Raw genomic sequence first — 19,774 nt, 5'->3', positions numbered from 1 at the left:
AAACCTTAAGTACTGATCAGTATGTGTTGGTTTACGGTAAGCATCAACAATTAAATGGCCCCTATCACCAGTTGCAATTTCACAGTGTAAGAAGGCTAACCTGTCATTTTTCACAGCCTCCCTGCTGAACCTGATGTGGATGTCCACAGAGTTAATGTGGTCGGTGAAACGTGGTACATCCTGAGATTTAATTTTAATCCAGGTGTCATTCACAAATCTGAGCCAGTGACTAGGTGGTGTCCCTGGATAGGACATCAGAGCCCTCTTTTCCACTTCCTCCATGTACAAGTTGGCCACTATAGGTGAGACTGGGGAACCCATAGCACACCCATGCCTCTGCCCCCCTGTATGTGACGCATGTGGACTGAAGACACAGCTTCAGGAGCTACACTTAACACTTGGTCAGGGTTAAGGTTGGTACTTTTGCTAAGGGTGGGGTTGTCCTGTAATGCATTTTCTAGTTTCATACGGACCACCTCCACTGCTTCATCAAAGGAACATATGTGAAGAGAGACGTAACACCATAATGACGTCCCTTACTTTATCCACAACATCCATAGTGTTCTGAATGTGATGTTCAGTACTGCCTACCAACAGGTGAAGAATAGATGCCAGAAACTTAGAAATTTTATAGGTCACTGAGTTAATCATACTAACAATAGGCCACAATGGCACATCCTGTTTATGTAGCTTTGGTCAACCGTACAGACTAGGTAGAGCTTCCCCTGGGTATAATCTGTAGTACAGAATTCTGTCCTGTTCCAATTTGCATATGAACCCAATTGTTTCTTTTGGTTGTTATGCAACTCTTTTTCTCTCTGTTAAAGTTTTTTTTAGGGAGTTGTTCCTCATTCGATGTGAGGGTCTAAGGACAGGATGTTGTGTTGCTGTAAAGCCCCTTGAGGCAAATTTTGTAATTTGTGATATTGGGCTACACAAATAAAATTGACTTGACTCTATTGTTTATCAGTCAGCTGAGACTAAAGAGGTCACTTAGATGAGTGATGTAATGTTTCTCTCTCAATAAAAGTTGTGTCCAGATGAACTGATTAAACTTTCTGTGAATAGACTGATGCTGGCTCCCATCTGTGTTGGCTAGCTACCGAGCATGGTATCTGCTGTAACGTGCTCAAACAAGGAACCTGGCGCTTGCTCAACTCAGGAGTATAATGGGTTCTGAGTCTGCCAACCTAAAAGGCACAAAAATAGCAAATGAAATCGTCAGCAGCTGCAAACGAGTATGTAATACTTTCAATAACAAACAACAGCAGAAGGAAGCGGGTGCGTTTCAGCCCTAGGCTTTCCTCAGCATGTCTGAGACACATGTGGTTGTGACCAATATTAAACTGCAGCCAGGGATCTGTCAGTGATTAACAATCAGCTGACACAAATCATCAGAAAAACATCATAACAAGACAAATACTGGCAAGAAAAATATTAGGGGAAAAAAAATCATAAGAATAAATATATTACATTCTGTTATTGCAAAAACCAGTTAAGAAGCCAATTGATTTATACGCTAACAATAAGAAAATGCTTGTACGTATGTACATAGTGTATAAATTCATTATGTGCAGAACCTCCATAGGAATTACATATATCAATACATCAATAGTAGCGGCACAGTGGCGCAGTGGCTAACGCGGTTGCCTCACAGCAAGAAGGTCCTAGGTTCGAGGCCTGGGGTCGTCCAACCTTGGGGGCTGTCCCAGGTCGTCCTCTGTGTGGAGTTTGCATGTTCTCCCCGTGTCCGCGTGGGTTTCCTCCAGGGGCTCTGGTATCCCCCCACAGTCCAAAGACGTGTAGGTCAGGTGAATCAGCTGTACTAAATTGTCTCTAGGTGTGTGTGTGTGTGTGTGTGTGTGTGTGAGGGCCTGGTGGCCTGTATAGGGTGTCTCCCCACCTGCTGCCCAGTGACTGCTGGGATAGGCTCCAGCATCCTTGTGACCTTGAGAGCAGGATAAGTGGTTTAGATAATGGATGGATGAATAGGATGGTAAGTCTCAAGAGGGGAGCAGTGGTCAGTTTTATCAGGTTCCTTTGAACAAAAACTAGCCAAAGCAAGATGAACAAATTAGCAAGTTGCTAGCAAGTTGAACAACAGCTTGCTAACAACTTGATACAGTACACATTGCACTATAATGTATTTTGGCTCAAGGCACAAAATCTCCTCCGTACAAGGCTGTCTTTTATCTCCATCATTTTGTGGTTAAGATTCTCATAATTTTAACAATGGCAGATGCTGAAATCCTGATACATAGTGGGGCAGCTTAGCATAAAAATTGTGTATTTTGTGATAAAAGCATTAAACTTGGTACATATGTAGCTTAATATATTTAGAAGAAATTTGGATATGGAGCCACTGAAAATTAACCCCGTAGTGGCCATGGCAGGCATGGACGTTATTAGATCGCTATCAGCGGGGCTGTGACCTCCCTAAATTTCATATTAGCCATTATAACGCGATAGAGGAGAATGTTACCATTCCAGGGATACCAATATTATTGCTCTAGTCCAAACAGAACCAGAGATATGCCATTTTACATATCGGATGTCACCAATGCATGTTGAAAAAACCAAGTTCCTAGTCCCCATGACCCCGAGAGCAGGATAAGTGGTTTGGATAATGGATGGAGTACATCAATAACAACCATCTGTATTCATAAAATACAAGGCAAAAGGAATTCTTTGTTTATGCCCCTAAGATACTCAGTTTGTAAGTAGTGTATCAAATAGACATGTCTTTGGAGAAGTTTACTCTCCCTGTCTCCCCCCCTCAACAGTGGCCTAACAGCCTCAATGCCCATGAACCGTAGCCTGCAAACTCCACGGCCAGCAGAATTAAAGTGTCTGGCTTCAGCAGACTTCTCAACCTTATTTCTGATGCTGCTCTTGTGCTCAGTGATCCTGATTCTCAATTCCCTTTTTGCCTTGCCCACATAGCAAAACCCACAAGGACAGCTCAGTAGGTAGACCACATGTGTCCTACATGTGAGTCTACCCCTGGCTTTAATTTATCTGCCTGTGTGGGGATGTAAAAACATGGCCCCCTTAGATCGTGGCATTACAGTTTACATGGTTCAAACAAGGAAAATTTCCCGGGAAAAGAGAGCTTAAAATATGTGTAGCCATATATAGAGATGTCTTTACGGGTCTCTCTCATCTCTCATCTCTGTCATCATCATCACTCGTGTCCTTACGAGTATGTCCCTTAAATTACTCGATTGCTTGGCGGCAATTATGAGAGGGGTAGCAAGCTCTCGGCCAACAATGGGTTCACTAGACAGAATATCCCAGTGTTTGCTGACATCACTTTTAACTGACTGAGAAACAGGTGAAAAGGTAGTAGCTAAGACAGCAGACTGTTGTTTAAGAAGAGGAAGATTAGGTGCCAGAAGGCTATTTCTATCTTTTTCATGACCCTTGGACAAACACGTATTGGAAATTCTTTGGTCAAGTCAGGTGTTAAAAGCCAGTGGAGCTGAAGAAGAGTCATGTTGCACTGATCGCACCCCACTCACCAAACGTCTCTGACCGCCTCCGCTTTTAAATACTAGCACCGCTGAAATCATTTTGTTAATATATATTTTTCTAGTAGCTATGTCATATGATTTTAATTTAATAAAGATCTTCCAATGTAAAAAAAATAATGCTACTACTATCCGCTCCTCCCGTTAGGGGTTGCTACAGTGGATCATCCATTTCCATCTCTTCCTGTCCTCTGCATCTTCCTCTGTCACACCAGCCACCTGCATGTCCTCCCTCATCACATCCATAAACCTCCTCTTTGGCCTTCCTCTTTTCCTCTTTCCTGGCAGCTTCATATTCAGCATCCTTCTCCCAATATACACAGCATCTCTCCTCCACACATGTCCAAGCCATCTCAATCTTGCCTCTCTTGCTTTGTCTCCAAACCGTCCAACCTGAGCGGTCCCTCTAATATAATCGTTCCTAATCCTGTCCTTCTTCGTTACTCCCAGTGAAAATCTTAGCATCTTCAACTCTGCCACCTCCAGCTCCGCCTCCTGTCTTTTCGTCAGTGCCACTGTCTCCAAACCATATAACATAGCTGGTCTCACAACCATATTGTAAACCTCCCCTTTAACTCTTGCTGGTACCCTTCTGTCACAAATCACTCCTGACACTCTTCTCCACCCACTCCACCCTGCCTGCACTCTCTTCTTCACCTCTCTTCCGCACTCCCCGTTACTTTGAGCAGTTGACCCCACGTATTTAAACTCATCCACCTTTGTCACCTCTACTCCTTGCATCCTCACCATTCCACTGTCCTGCCTCTCGTTGACGCATATGTATTCTGTCTTGCTCCTGCTGACTGACATGCCTCTTCTCTCCAGTGCATACCTCCACCTCTCCAGGCTCTCCTCAACCTGCACCCTACTCTCGCAATGTTAAAAAAAAAAATTGGTCATAATAGCGCGTCTGTTTCCATCTGCTACTGTGCATTATTAAAAGTATTACATACTTATTTGCAAGTGCTGACAGCTTAATTTATTCGTTATGAAATTATAGACACTAGAAGACATTGCTGCCATCAGACAAGGCTCACCGCTGACTGGCTGCAGTAAATTGACTGTTTACCTGGGTTCCAATAACTCCACAGTTCTTCCTCTTAATGTTGTGCAAGCCCCGACACATCCATGTTGCAAAACTTTAATGTTGTTTTTGTGCATCACTGTTTCTAAGGTGAGGTTGTCATAGAGGTGATTCATACCAGCTGAACTTTAAGTCTCCGCCTTTGTTTATTTTGCATAAATTATCTAGTAGGTTTGCCATGACCCATATTTTTTTTTTTTTTGCAATGTCAAAATTCTAAATAGGAGGCACTCCCAACTCGGCAAGCACAAACTTAGAGTACTTGAAGTATCTCAGTTCCACCGAATGTAATGCTGTACAAGCAAATAATTCTTTTAAACCAAACAAGATTTTTATCATTTGTGCATCGTTAATCACATCGTGTGATAAATGTTTATTAAGAAAACTAACAAAAACTGAAGAATTGAAAATGGTCGTTACAATCCAAGTTATTATGGACTTTTAAGAAAACTGCTGAACACAGGAGCCTTTGCATTTTGGCAGGAGTAGAGTTTCAAGGGCGTAACAATGCATCATGAATGCACACGCAGCAGTTCTGAGCTGCAAACTCAGTGGACAAACAGGATGTCCACAGCTAACGCAGGAAGGCTAGCGGCTGCCCACTGCTCCTAGCCACACGGCTAGGATGGGTTAAATGCAGAGGATGAAGTTGCCTCCGGGGATTCATAAATTACATCTAAATAAGTAAATGAATAAAAAGACTCTCTACGGTTATCCCTCAGCACTAGAAAAGCCCTCGATATCTCAGGTCATTCATCCAGTTCTATTTTTTATCATCTCCCATATCACACTGTACATTTTGTGTGTGTGTGTGTGTGTGTGTGTGTGTGTGTGTGTCTACTGTGTGTTCCTGCTCTGTGTGTGTACTACTTACTGCATGTGTGTTTATACTACATGCTCCCCGCTCTACAGTGCAGCTTTAAACCAAATGTAGCAGAAAATGGCCAGAAAATGGCCAATGACTTTATGCATAAGAAAACTGCTATAGAATTAAGATTCTCAATGAAAGGATCTTTGAAATTATTTCTAAAGACCTGGACTCTCCTACTTGTCTTTATTAATGACCTCATTATTACTCTTGATACTGACGGTGCTTCCTAAGTGGAGCTCACTGGAGAGAGAGAGGGAGAGAGAGAGAGAGAGAGGAACCCTGGCTGTTTCTTCCCTACAATTCTCTTTACTTATTGTCTATTCTGCTACGTCTCTTTACATTTCATCTACCATTTTTTTTGCATTTATTAATTAGTCGTTTGATTATTTATTGCAGTTAGTCGCTATTGAAATGTGTTTATTTAGTCACCTTTTTGTTCCAATTCATGCTTCATTTTATTTATTTACTTATTTTAATTTAAATTTTTGTGACCATGACCAACATGGGGTGGTGGAAGGGAATGGGGTTTTTATTAGTATGGTTTTTTTTCTTCACCTTTGATATGTCTTGCAACTATTGTACTGAATATGTCATGTCTGCAAAAAGGATCAATAAAAAAGATTTTGAAAAAAAAACTGATTTGATGACCCCTGCCCCCAAACATTCATTCATTCATTCATCGTTAGCCGCTTCTCTGGGGTCGGGTCACGGTGGCAGCAAGCTAAGTAGGGCACTCCAGACATCCCTCCCCCCAGCAACGCCCTCCAGTTCCTCCTGGGGAATCCCAAGGCAATCCCAGGCCAGATCGGACATGTAGTACCTCCAGCGAGTTCTGGGTCTACCCCGGGGTCTCCCCCCAGTTGGCCATGCCCTGAAAACTTCCAAGGGAAGGCACCCAGGAGGCATCCTAATCAGATGCCTGAACCACCTCAACTGGCTCCTTTCGACGCGAAGGAACAGCGGCTCTACTCCAAGCTCCCTCTGGATGTCCGAGCTCCTCACCCTGTCTCTAAGGCTGAACCCAGACACCCTACAGAGGAAACACATTTCAGCTGCTTGTATCCGTGATCTCAACCTTTCGGTCACTACCCAAAGCTCATGACCATAGGTGAGGGTTGGAACGAAGATTGACTGGTAAATTGAGAGCTTTGCCTTCCAGCTCAGCTCCCTCTTCACCACAACAGTCCGGTACAACGTCTGTATTACTGCTGATGCTGCACCAATCCGCCTGTCAATCTCCCGCTCCATCCTACCCTCACTCGTGAATAAGACCCCGAGATACTTGAACTCCTTCACTTGAGGCAACAACTCATCCCCAACCCAGAGGGAGCAATCCATCATTTTCCGGTAGAGAACCATGGCCTCAGACTTGGAGGTGCTGACTGTCATCCTGGCCATTTCACACTCAGCTGCAAACCGCCCCAGTGCATGCTGGAGGTCACGTTCTGATGAAGCCAACAAAACCACATCATCTGCGAAGAGAAGAGATGCAATTGAGGTTTCCAAAATGGACACACTCCTCCCCTTGGCTGTGCCTTGAGATCCTGTCCATGAATATCACAAACAGAATTGGAGACAAGGGACAACCTTGGCGGAGTCCAACACCCACCGAAAATGTGTTTGACTTTGTGCCAAGAATGTGGACACAGCTCTCACTTTGGTTATATAAGGACTGGACCCCGCCCCAAACAAAAAAACAAAATTGATACACATATATAAATATACCCCGCGGCCCTGAGAGCAGGATAAGTGGTTTGCATAATGGATGGATGGAAGGATGGATATAAATATAACGAGTTCCAGATTCAGGTTTTGCAACTAGATGAAGAAAAATCTCTAGCTGCTGTCTTTTAACTCTCCTTCCTCTCCCTTCACCTGAACCGCTCTTTCCTTCCACCATCCCCATACGGTGCAAGATGAAGCCAATATGTTGACCCCAGTCTCCTGGTTAGTTAGCCATTATTTGTCTGATGGCAGCTTAAACACACACACACACACACACACACACACACACACGTTCAACCTATTAAATATTAGCAGACTAATCCATAATCCACTTCTTGCTCCCAATTCGCCGCATGTCGCTGCAATCAATGTGCTGTTTAAAATCGCCCGTCACAGTAAAGGCCTGGACATGCTTCTGTGGAGGTATACATATAAACATCTATATATGCAGACTCACAATGGTTTGCAGTGTTGCAGACGCGCACACCTCAGAAAGGTCCAACTGGCGCATCGACCGTGGCTGCTGCACTACGCACATAATCCATTCTGATTGGCTGAGCAAGGAGGGATATCTGCTGGTGTGAATGCACATGAACTGTGGCAGAGTCAAAGGAGCTGATAAACCACACACACTCACACACACACACACACACACCAATACAACAAAGGATGAAAGATTAAACAACAGATGGCCACGCAAAATGGTTATGTATCGAGGGTTTTGTACTCTATTTTGTTCTGTTGTTTTCTATCTATCAATACTATTGCATTACATTAATATTGTCACAAATCATTTATGTACCATCATTTTGCCTTTTTTTTTGGACCTCCCCCCCTTTTTCTCCCCAATTTCACTTGGCCAATTACCCCACTCTTACAAGCCATCCCTGTCGCTACTCCACCCCCCCCCCTGCCGATCCGGGGAGGGCTGCAGACTACCACATGCCTCCTCCGATACATGTGGAGTCGCCAACCGCTTCTTTTCACCTGACAGTGAGGAGTTTCGCCGGGGGAACGTAGCGTGTGGGAGGATCACACTATTCCCCCCAGTTCCCCCACCCCCTCGAACAGGCGCCCCGACAGACCCGAGGGGGCGCTAGTGCAGTGACCAGCACACATACCCACATCCGGCTTCCCACCCACAGACACGGTCAATTGCGTCTGTAGGGATGCTCGACCAAGCCGGAGATAACATGGGGATTCGAACTGGCTATCCCCGTGTTGCATTTTGCATTTCTAAGCCATAAACATTTTTAAATGAAACTGGCCTTTCAGGCAAATTTTGAAATTTGCCCATTAGGATCAATGTAATAGGTTTCAAACAGCAATGAAAGGCAACACTTAAATACTGATAATTGATGTAATCTATGTGAGCTGTTAAGAGGTGGTAAAACGTTGAGGTGTGTGAGACGCCACCCGAAGTTGAAAAAAAAATCATTTCCCAGGTGAGAATTGACTTATCTTGTGGCTCACCATTAATAAAATCATTATAGAATATGTGGAGGACAAATAATTATAAGAAAGATCTGGACCACATAACCCCATCCACATGTTGTCTGCCATCACATATGCAGTGCCATCATTACCACAGCTGGTCTACATTTTGGTTAGTATGGTGCTTGCCAATACCAGCAAGACACCAGTAGTGCCATCTTGAGGCCGCATGTGTCTGCCATGCGAGATCGTGTTGGTTTTGGAGGAGTCCGAGCTGATAATCTTGATTTAGTCACTGTAGTTTCTCCCCAGGAAAAACATCAGCCTGCAATATGAATGTGAACCCACTCAGTTCCTGCAATAACTTCTTCACTTTCCACTCATTTTCAATATCTTTTTCCCTGTCCTGCCTCCTTATCCTTAGTCGACATTCAGCCGTCACTGTTCACTATTTACTTACTCTCTCAGTTTAGTTTGTCTGCTTGTGTATAGCACACACGAGGAGTTCAGCAGATCTATGTCCAGGCAGAGTTGGATGATGATGAATGTTTGCCCCCCCCCCCCAGAATTGCCTGCTCTACATTGCAGCAATGCAGTGATTTACATTCAATACATTACATAATCATTTTGCTTCAGCAGAGCATGTAATAATGATAATTGTTATTTGTTTGTTTTTCCATGTCTATCAGAAAAACAATGGAGGAATCATCATGGTAAATCTGTACAGTAGATTTATTGCCTGCAGAGACCACGCCAATATCTCGGCTGTAGCTGGTGAGAGAATCCACCCTTAAGAGCCCCTATTTTAGCTGTATACATATATATACATATATGAATCAAGGTGTGACGATACTGTACATTGTTGTTTACTGTATTTACCTGAGATTAAATGGGATGTGAATATAAAGTCATTTGGGACAGTAACTATGATGATGTAGGGCTACTTGACTGGCACTAAAGCAAACAAGTGCAAATAAGCACATCCTCTTTATTTGCATATACCTCATATTTGTGAATATATATATATATATATATATTGCCCTCTACACTGAGTACTCCTCCCCAAAATTGTCTGCCTTCCTTTCTCATTGAGTGTAGCTATTCTATTTCATATGTCACGTGAGTTCTACATGGTTCCTGTGTGCAACACCAAACCAGACTTTTCATGTTAACTTGCTTGGCAAGTAAGAACAGATTCTGATTCTGATGTGTGTTCACCTCGTGTTCGAGGATTGGTTTCAGTATTCTGTGCACCCTTTTACTTTTGCAGATCATTTTGACCACATTAGGAAGGTGATTGGCGCTGAGTCAATAGGAATTGGAGGGGACTTCGACGGTGCTGCAAAGTATGTGGCAAACACAGTTTGTTGATAACTCGTCTATTCAAATTATGGCTGGTTTTGAGAAAAACTTCTCAAAATGTGAAACATAATTGTAAATAAATATAATTATCTCACCCTCATCGCAGGAAATTTCAAAACAGCAATGTTTGAAAATGCTGTACAAGACAAAATGAGATGTTTTTTGGGGGGGGGGGGTTTGGAGCGCATTCATTTCCATTCTTGCTAAACCACATATTTTCTGGATTAGATAATGTTTGAAATAAATCTAGTCTGTGTTTTTGTTAGCTGTCAAGATGTCAGCAAATTGGTTGTCTTACTTTCCATATACTGCACAGCAGCAAGTATTATCTACATGTGACGCTGAGAGAAATAGAAAAGAGACTGGGCCACTTAATCCCAGACACTTAAAATCTACTATTCTAGCATGTGTACAGGTCTCACCCAGGCCAAATTTTACAGTTTTGGTAATTATTATTGTTAATATTTTTGAATCCGTGCTGATTAATATTGTGTCAAATAATATGAAACCGGTGTCATTCAGCATCACGGCCTTGTATTCATCTGCTTTGTAGTTTTGGCTTAAATACCCCTCCCCCCCCCCGGAAGTAAATAACAGCGTTAAAAAAAAGTATATGTTGTGCTTACAGCTTTCCTGTAGGGCTGGAGGATGTCTCAAAGTATCCCGCTCTAATCCAGGAACTACTGCGGAGGAACTGGTCCGAGATGGAATTGGCCGGCGTCCTTCGACTCAACTTCCTGCGAGTCTTCGAGGAAGTGGAGAGAGTGAGCTATGAAATTAACTTGTCTGTGTGAAAGAGCGGGTCTCTGATTTGCGAGGGCAAAATTAAGGTTAACGGTAAACCGCCACCATGCCCAAGGTCCAAGCATGTCAGCCTTTGAGAAGGATCCGGGTTTGGAGTTTTGCTGATGTTCAGTTTAAAAAGAAAATTCCTTTTATTTGTCACGCGGGTTTGCATGTTTGTGGCTGCTCACATAGATTATTCTAAACAAGCTAAACAAAGCATAAATTAAGAAAGTCATGGACTCCTTCCATTCATTATGCAGGAGCGTGTCTATGTTCCTTCAACCCTATTTCATCAAACTTACCTAAACTTAATCTAACCTACCTTAACCTGATTTACCTTCAGTCTCTACTTAACCCTAACCCTATTAACCCAGCGCCTACCTTAACCTAACCTTTTTTTTTGGACCCCCCCTTTTTTTCCCCCCTCCCCAATTGTATCTGGCCAATTACCCCACTCTTCCGAGCCTTCCTGGTCGCTGCTCCAACCCCTTTGCTGATCCGGGGAGGGCTGCAGACTACCATATGCCTCCTACGATACACGTGGAGTCGCCAGCCACTTCTTTTCACCTGACAGTGAGGAGTTTCACCAGGGGGACGTAGCACGTGGGAGGATCACGCCATTCCCCCCAGTTCCCCATCCCCCCTCCGAACAGGCGCCCCAACGAACCAGAGGAGGCGCTAGTGCAGCGACCAGGACACATACCCACATCTGGCTTCCTACCTACAGACATGGCCAATTGTGTCTGGAGGGACGCCCGACCAAGCCGTAGGTAACACGAGGATTTGAACCGGTGATCCCCGTGTTGGTAGGCAATGGAATAGACTGCCCCGCCATCTGGATGCCCACCTTAACCTAACCTTAACTAATAGCTAACCTATTCGATAGATAACCCACAGGGCTTAGGGAACATAGGGATGACCCTGTTTATGTGGTCTTCGCAGTCTTCCCTTTTGAGCATGTGACCCGATTTCAGTGTGGCGGCTATGTGTTAGCTCTCATCTGTCCGTCCATCCATTATCCGAACCGCTTATCCTGCTGTCAGGGTCGTGGGGATGCTTAAACCTATCCCAGCAGTCACTGGGCAGCAGGCGGGGAGACACCCTGGACAGGCCCCCAGGCCATCACATAGGGCCCACACACACACACACACACACACACACACACACACACACACATTCATACCTAGGGACAATTTAGTTCCCCCGATTCACCTGACCTACATGTCTTTAGACTGTGGGAGTAAACCGGAGCACCCGGAGGAAACCCACACAGTCATGGGGAGAACATGCAAACTCCACACAGAGGACGACCCGGGACGACCCCCAAGGTTGAACTACCCCGAGGCTCGAACCCAGGACCTCCTTGCTGTGAGGCGACCACGCTAACCACTGCGCCATCGTGCCGCTTAGCTCTCATCTAGCTCTGAATATATCCGGGTAAATGTAACCCACTTTTAGACCAAACGGCACAGCTAGGCTAGATTTGGTTCAGAAGTGGAAGTCTAGTAAGGCATCTTAATCTTGGCCTAAATAGCCACAACTAAAACCACAATATATGGACTTACATTATGAATCTCGGACAGTAACAGTTGTTTGGGGCGATACATAATTATGCAGTAATTAATTCAACAGTTTGGACTAAAAGTGGGCTACATTTAGCATGATATATCCTGAGCTAAGAAAACTAGCATGTAGCCTCCATGTTGAAATTGGGTCTAGTGGTGATTGGGCTTCATTGGGCTGTCACAACCTAGCTGATTGCACTGCTAGGATGCAATGCTAACAGGCATGCATACAAACCTGGAGAATATTAACACCGGTTCCTGACAGTTTTGAACACCACAGTGGATACTGAAAAGGGCCACAGGTTCAAGAATCACATCTTGTTCCCAGCTGTTTTTTTCTATTGTCTGGATCAGTGGACTCACTATGGTCAGGGTGTGGGGGGGTCAGCAACTATCACACCTGAGTGCATCCTAGACTCCAGTATATAAAGATCCTGGTGGCTGGGCAGGTTTCAGCTGATGATCCTCTGCAGGGGTTGGGGATGGAGGCTTTTCTGAAATTTACCACCAGCTGAACTGTCTCCAGTGCATTAAACACCCGACTATGAAGGCTACGCCTGAAAACCAGACTGCTTGGTATTTTTCTTCTGTTGTTTGCTGACTCATTTGTACTATGTAGGAGGCCAAGAAGCACTGTGTCAGCATTCTTTATAATAATTTGATCTCATCATATTTCTTCCCCCTAAAACATGTCTACTGTTATCTTGGATCTCTAAAAAGATTGTTATTATTTACATATTTAATAAGTTGTCCCTCTCTTGTGAGTACACTGAAATGAGCTGACATTTTTCAGCAGATATTTTTCTCATTTATCACACTAAGATTTTTAAGATGCATTGCTAAATGCTAAAAACTTCCCAGTATTGATTGATTAGTGCAGCGTTGTATTTATTTTTATTTTGCAGAGAAGATTTTGAATCAATTTCTACTATGCAAATGCCATACTAGTACTGCTACGTACCACTGCTACATACAGTAGATTCTTTCTGAACTGTGGATGTGGTTCATGCTCTTCCTCCCTCATCTCTCGCTCCTTTTCCTCCATTACTCCAGGTCCGTGATGAATTGACAGGCACTCTGCCAAGCGAGGCCGAGAGCCCGCCAGAGGAGGTGCAGAACCCCTGCAGGCTGGTCCTCAGACGACCCGACCTGGGTGGAGTGCAGTCTGACAAAGTAGTCTGGTCTAAGGCCCACAATGAACCGCTAGGTCCCACGAGCCTGCGCCTCTGGGCTATTATTCTACTTCTTCCCAGCCTACTTGCACTTTATTGATTGAGAATTAATACTGCAGTTAATACACTGCAAATTGATATCCACCTTCACGAGACATTTGATCATGTATTGGGTTTTAAAATCACCTTTTTTTTTTCATAAAACTAGTGGAAAAAGATCGAATACTGGTATGAATGATGCTACCTTGATACTGCTTGGCATAATCTGAAGCAATGTCATTCCTTTAGGGTCTCTCTATTGCTCTAGCTCGTTTTGGAGGATTAGATTCCCTGAATTACCTCCCATACAAAAGTAGAATGCACTCATAATACTCAATAATACTATATGCTTTTTGGTAAATGAGATACACTACCGTTCAAAAGTTTGGGATCACCCAAACAATTTCGTGTTTTCCATGAAAAGTCACACTTATTCACCACCATATGTTGTGAAATGAATAGAAAATAGAGTCAAGACATTGACAAGGTTAGAAATAATGATTTTTATTTGAAATAAGATTTTTTTTACATCAAACTTTGCTTTCGTTAAAGAATCCTCCATTTGCAGCAATTACAGCATTGCAGACCTTTGGCATTCTAGCTGTTAATTTGTTGAGGTAATCTGGAGAAATTGCACCCCACGCTTCCAGAAGCAGCTCCCACAAGTTGGATTGGTTGGATGGGCACTTCTTTGAGCAGATTGAGTTTCTGGAGCATCACATTTGTGGGGTCAATTAAACGCTCAAAATGGCCAGAAAAAGAGAACTTTCATCTGAAACTCGACAGTCTATTCTTGTTCTTAGAAATGAAGGCTATTCCATGCGAGAAATTGCTAAGAAATTGAAGATTTCCTACACCGGTGTGTACTACTCCCTTCAGAGGACAGCACAAACAGGCTCTAACAGGTACTATTTAATGAAGATGCCAGTTGGGGACCTGTGAGGCGTCTGTTTCTCAAACTAGAGACTCTAATGTACTTATCTTCTTGTTCAGTTGTGCAACGCGGCCTCCCACTTCTTTTTCTACTCTGGTTAGAGCCTGTTTGTGCTGTCCTCTGAAGGGAGTAGTACACACCGGTGTAGGAAATCTTCAATTTCTTAGCAATTTCTCGCATGGAATAGCCTTCATTTCTAAGAACAAGAATAGACTGTCGAGTTTCAGATGAAAGTTCTCTTTTTCTGGCCATTTTGAGCGTTTAATTGACCCCACAAATGTGATGCTCCAGAAACTCAATCTGCTCAAAGAAGTGCCCATCCAACCAATCCAACTTGTGGGAGCTGCTTCTGGAAGCGTGGGGTGCAATTTCTCCAGATTACCTCAACAAATTAACAGCTAGAATGCCAAAGGTCTGCAATGCTGTAATTGCTGCAAATGGAGGATTCTTTGACGAAAGCAAAGTTTGATGTAAAAAAAATCTTATTTCAAATACAAATCATTATTTCTAACCTTGTCAATGTCTTGACTCTATTTTCTATTCATTTCACAACATATGGTGGTGAATAAGTGTGACTTTTCATGGAAAACACAAAATTGTTTGGGTGATCCCAAACTTTTGAACGGTAGTGTATGTGATAAAATAATCTAATCTAAATCGCTTTAAATCACCGGATTGTCCTCACTTGTTACACAGGTGTGCACATACCAGCACATGCCGGTCTTCTGAAAGGTGCCTTACTTATATATATTTATAACTGATCATAACAATGCCAGTTGGTTGTTGATAAAATATCCATTAAAGATTTTTAAGTAAGCAAAGCAGTTTTGATTGACTGTGTTATGCTTTTTATCGTGCTGGAGAGGAAAGCGTGAGCACAGTTGCCAAATAGCTTCACACGGTTTAACTTTAATTAAAGCAAGAAATTAGCACAGTTTTGGTGAGGGTTTTGTTTTATGTGCTTCCTGTTACCCAGGGAGAATTCTGAGTGTGTCTGGTGTTCTGTTGATGGCCTATGCACATTATCGCCTCCCATTAATTAGCCTTTTTGAAAAACTTCAAAGACATTATATTCAGTTATTTTCTATTTCAGATGCCTTGCTTTTTATTTTTTGTCCCTTTTGACTAGCATAATGTGTTTTAAGTATGATCTAATCCAAAAAAAATGTTCCCCTTGGGTCTCATTTCCATACGTTTCCTTTTTACGGAGACAACTGCAATGGAAGTTTTCGCTCTGAACAAAGGAATCTTGGAACAGTCTGGCAGCCTTCGTTGTTGTTTTATTCACTTATACAAAATACTTTTGGCCTGTCTGTGGCTTTCACGCTACAGGAAAAAAAAAAAAAAAACACATGTTGTTTGTATCACTGCAAAATGGCCTGGTGGGTGCTTCACAAGCCCGTCACAGCAACTTTTGAAAAAAACTGTAAAATCTCTAAAAACTGTAACAATTATTCATGCACAGATTTCTGTCTTATCCACAATACAAATCCATATCCAATATAAAACAGCCATAAATTATAAACCTTTAAAAAAAATATTTCAGGATTTCTGGCATCCAAATTTACAAACTGGATTCTGTGCCACCTACAGAGCAGAAACCAATTTATACCGTTTGTTCATTATCTACAAACATGTTCTCTGCTACCTCACTGGGGAAAAAAATAAAACTGGATCAATAAATAATAAAATAAATATAAAACTGTGTTTTTCACTACCAAGTAGCTGTTTTAGGTTCTTAATTTGAAACGCCATGTGCGAGTTGCAGTAGTGCATTGCCCAGGTTCGACCTGTCTGGCAAGTTATAGCGGTTTGCAGGTTAATCGTGTATTGAGCAGCATTTATGTGAGCAACAAATAACACTGCAAAAAAAAGTGACAGATTAACACAAATGTCTATAGGTTTTGATGAAATTTCTATAGGTGTTGATGTTAAAACACTGTAAAAAAAATAAAATAAAAAAAGAGCTTTCGGTTGTCTGCGTAAAGATTGGCATAGATGTGTTGATAGATGGTACCCTAATGGGTATCAATAATCTACAATAACAGAATAAAATCTAGAATAGTCTTTACTTCGTTTTTAAATTACATCTGCAAAACAATTTGGCGGCAGACTCACAGACACCTCAGCTCCTCCCACCTCATGGTTAAGTTTAGGTATGGGTTTGGTGGCGTTAAAGGGTTATTCCGGTTTTCTACCACCTGGGCGTTGTTCTTGTTTTTGCCATCATCCATGTTAACTGTAATATAATTTCATATCATTTCACTCACATCATTTGGGAGAGCTTGAATACAGGGGCACCACTGGATATAGCTTCACAATGGTGTCAAATGGCAAAAAAAACTATGAAAATAAGACCCAGGTTGTAAAAAGCCAGAATTATCCTTCAAGGTCAGCAGGGTAACGAAATGGGAGGGCGGGCGTCCCTTATGATCGGAGGAGTTGGAGGTGTCCGCGAGTCCATTGCCAGACCCCTCTTTAAATCTGTGCCCAGAGCTGTCGGTAAGCCAAGCTGGTAAAGCTCCCTGTGGCCAGGGGTGGAATGTGTGTTGTTGAGTCAAAAAGGCATGTAGTGGCTTCTGATTGGTCAGGAGTAGATAGTGATGACCTCCCGACCTCCCCCTCTCACCAGCAGCACTCGTTCTAAGCCCTCAGTCAACACCTCCAGGAACTCCATATCTAAGACATAGGTTAAGGAGGTAGAGCCTTTCAAATGACAGCAGGTACAATTTTCAAAATGTAGATTCTCTAAAAGCGACTTTGGCTTTTTAAGCCCAGTGCAGTGTGGATGATTACAACACATAAGATGCGAGATACTGAATATTTGTTGAAAAAAGCATAGCAAAGGATACAGTTCTCATCGCCGTCTGTGTTTCTAGGTGGCCCAGGCATGTTGAGTAACACTAACCGTGCCTCATGGGACCTGTTGACTATTACCTCATTCAGTTTCACAGCGGTGTGCATCCGTCGCACATTGGACTGGTCCCTGGAGGATGGCAGAAGAAAGATATACAAAGAGAAGGCCAGATTTAACAATGAACACTCGATTTGTCGTGCTTTGTGGCAAAGTTTGGGAAGGACACTTGGCATGCTTGTTTGCAGTGCTGTCCCAACGTCGACTTTTCTTCTTTTGCCTCGCTTTATTATCACTTAGTGTTGTCATTTAGTACTTTTTAAGTGTTTTATATCTAAATATATTACTGCATTGTCTCCCCCATTCATCATTTATTGCATTAATCGTCATCCACTGTCATTTGCCTGTTTTTAGTTGTTTGAATGTGAAGTACTTTGAGACCCCAACTATGATGATGGACTACACAAATGAGCTTGACTTGACTTGAGGTGGATGTAGTTTAACGCCAAATGCCAATGAATTCTTTACACCCACTGTCTGAGAGTCATAGATGTTGTGCAATTAAAAAAAGGTTGTACAAGTTAAGCAGAGGACACAACAGAACAAATTGTTGTACGTGGCAATGTCACAACAAATGATAAGACCCATACTGGCTGAACAGAATCCAACTCACGGTTTGAGGCTTATGAGTTCTCTGAAGTTCTCTGGCACATTGTTCCTGTTCCTCCTCTCGGCCTCACACTTTTCTCTGGTCCAAGTCATCTGGACCTTCTCTGGGGGAGTCTCCACGACCTCCTCTTCCTCATCAGAGTATAGACTGCCCATCCGCACTATGGAGTGCCTGTCCTTCACTAACTGGGCCTACAGGATTCAAAGGAATTGGGATGAGGCTGCATTTATATCAATGTTGCAATATACAATATAGATTAATATATAATATACATGAATGCATAATACATTACAATATACATTAATAAATACCTTACTCTCATTTATTAAATCAGTGTGCCAATTGTAAGAATTGCTAAATTCCTGGCTCGCTAACATGAGCAACCGGTAATGGAATTTGCAATATACAATATAGATTAATATATAATATACATGAATGCATAATACATTACAATATACATTAATAAATACCTTACTCTCATTTATTAAATCAGTGTGCCAATTGCAAGAGTTGCTAAATTCCTGGCTCGCTAACATGAGCAACCGGTAATGGAATTTGCAAAGTTAAAGCAACATTGTCTAGTAATTAGGACCAATAAAGAAAGTTGAATCCGCATTAACTGGAGTTACAATGGCCATGTGTACTCTTCACAGAGGGTTTGGGAACGTTTGCAATCACAGCATTGTAAGATGGCGACCTCTTCAGTTTAGACCGAACAGGTCACTTAGTTGGGTGATGAAATGTATCTGTCAATAAACGTTCTATCCGGATGAACTGATTCAACTTTCTTTGATTTTCTTAGCTGGATTATTTAGCATGGATAAAGACAAAAATATTCTTGTTTGCCTATGATCACGTACAATTTAACAATACTTAACGCGTGCCTTAATTCACAACATATGTTAATTTATAACAGCTGTTCTCATTCGGGTCCCTGGGTACCGCCGGTGGTGCCGGTTTGCTATTCTACCAGGTAGTTCACTGCATTGACCTGTTGTTCCAGGTCTAAAACTTCACTGATTGGAGGCTGGAATATTTGGAACAAACGTGCTGGTGGTACCTGAGGACCTGATTGAGAGCCACTGATTTATAACCCTCGATTGGAAATACATCAGAGGACAATATCAGGCACCAACACAACACCAGGTCACAAAGGGCAGATTGTAACAAATGATGTCAGTATCCCATATGAGGTGATGGAGGCAGAGTTGGACTTGGGCGACATTGTTTTGAAATTACCCTCAGATAAAATCTATACAATCACTAAAAAGTGATTTAATATCTGTACTCCAATCCATCCATTTCCCGAACCGCTTATCCTGCTCTCAGGGTCGCGGGGATGCTGGAGCCTATCCCAGCAGTCATTGGGCGGCAGGCGGGGAGACACCCTGGACAGGCCGCCAGACTATCTGTACTGTTGTTGTTTTTTTTCCACAAGAAATATCTTTGAGTTTAGTCAGCTGATTTGTTGCCCCCGAGGATATGAATCATGAACAAATCCACATAAACGTATCAGTTAGAAGAAATTAAATAATAAAAAATCTACATATTTGTTGAAAAAAAAGTTGCAGGCAACACAGTGGCTGAACACAATTTATTTTCCCTGGATTGTCACAGCTGATATAATTTATTTTTTTTGACGGTTTGCTTTCACCTTTCAGCATAACAGTTTTCTGAGGGAAGATGATTCATCAACCATGACGTATGGCGGTACAAATTCGGTTTTCATCTTCCCACATCAGGGCCAA

At 42.5% G+C, this 19,774-nt stretch overlaps 2 protein-coding genes across 3 annotated transcripts in view; one reads left to right on the top strand and one right to left on the bottom strand.

Moving 5' to 3' along the window:
• Positions 1 to 13,979, top strand: part of dpep2 (dipeptidase 2) — a 30,612-nt gene extending 16,633 nt beyond the window's left edge. Inside the window, exons 7-10 of the mRNA XM_056278500.1 lie at positions 9,334 to 9,418; positions 9,915 to 9,990; positions 10,635 to 10,770; positions 13,411 to 13,979. Coding sequence (XP_056134475.1) covers positions 9,334 to 9,418; positions 9,915 to 9,990; positions 10,635 to 10,770; positions 13,411 to 13,629 — 516 coding nt within the window. The 3' untranslated portion in view covers positions 13,630 to 13,979. The remainder of the gene's footprint in view (positions 1 to 9,333; positions 9,419 to 9,914; positions 9,991 to 10,634; positions 10,771 to 13,410) is intronic.
• A 1,098-nt stretch (positions 13,980 to 15,077) lies between these two features.
• Positions 15,078 to 19,774, bottom strand: part of slc12a4 (solute carrier family 12 member 4) — a 35,271-nt gene continuing 30,574 nt past the window's right edge. For both annotated transcript variants that reach the window (XM_056279232.1, XM_056279233.1), the window contains 3 exons: positions 18,030 to 18,217; positions 17,355 to 17,488; positions 15,078 to 17,181 (listed from right to left, as the gene is read on the bottom strand). In XM_056279232.1, the coding sequence (XP_056135207.1) occupies positions 17,090 to 17,181; positions 17,355 to 17,488; positions 18,030 to 18,217 (414 nt within the window). In that variant the 3' untranslated portion in view covers positions 15,078 to 17,089. The remainder of the gene's footprint in view (positions 17,182 to 17,354; positions 17,489 to 18,029; positions 18,218 to 19,774) is intronic.

This window comes from Lampris incognitus, chromosome 4 (assembly GCF_029633865.1).
Source record: "Lampris incognitus isolate fLamInc1 chromosome 4, fLamInc1.hap2, whole genome shotgun sequence".
NCBI lineage: Eukaryota > Metazoa > Chordata > Actinopteri > Lampriformes > Lampridae > Lampris > Lampris incognitus.
The sequence above is the reverse complement of the archived record's forward strand: the minus strand, read 5'-3'. Positions and strand labels throughout refer to the sequence as shown.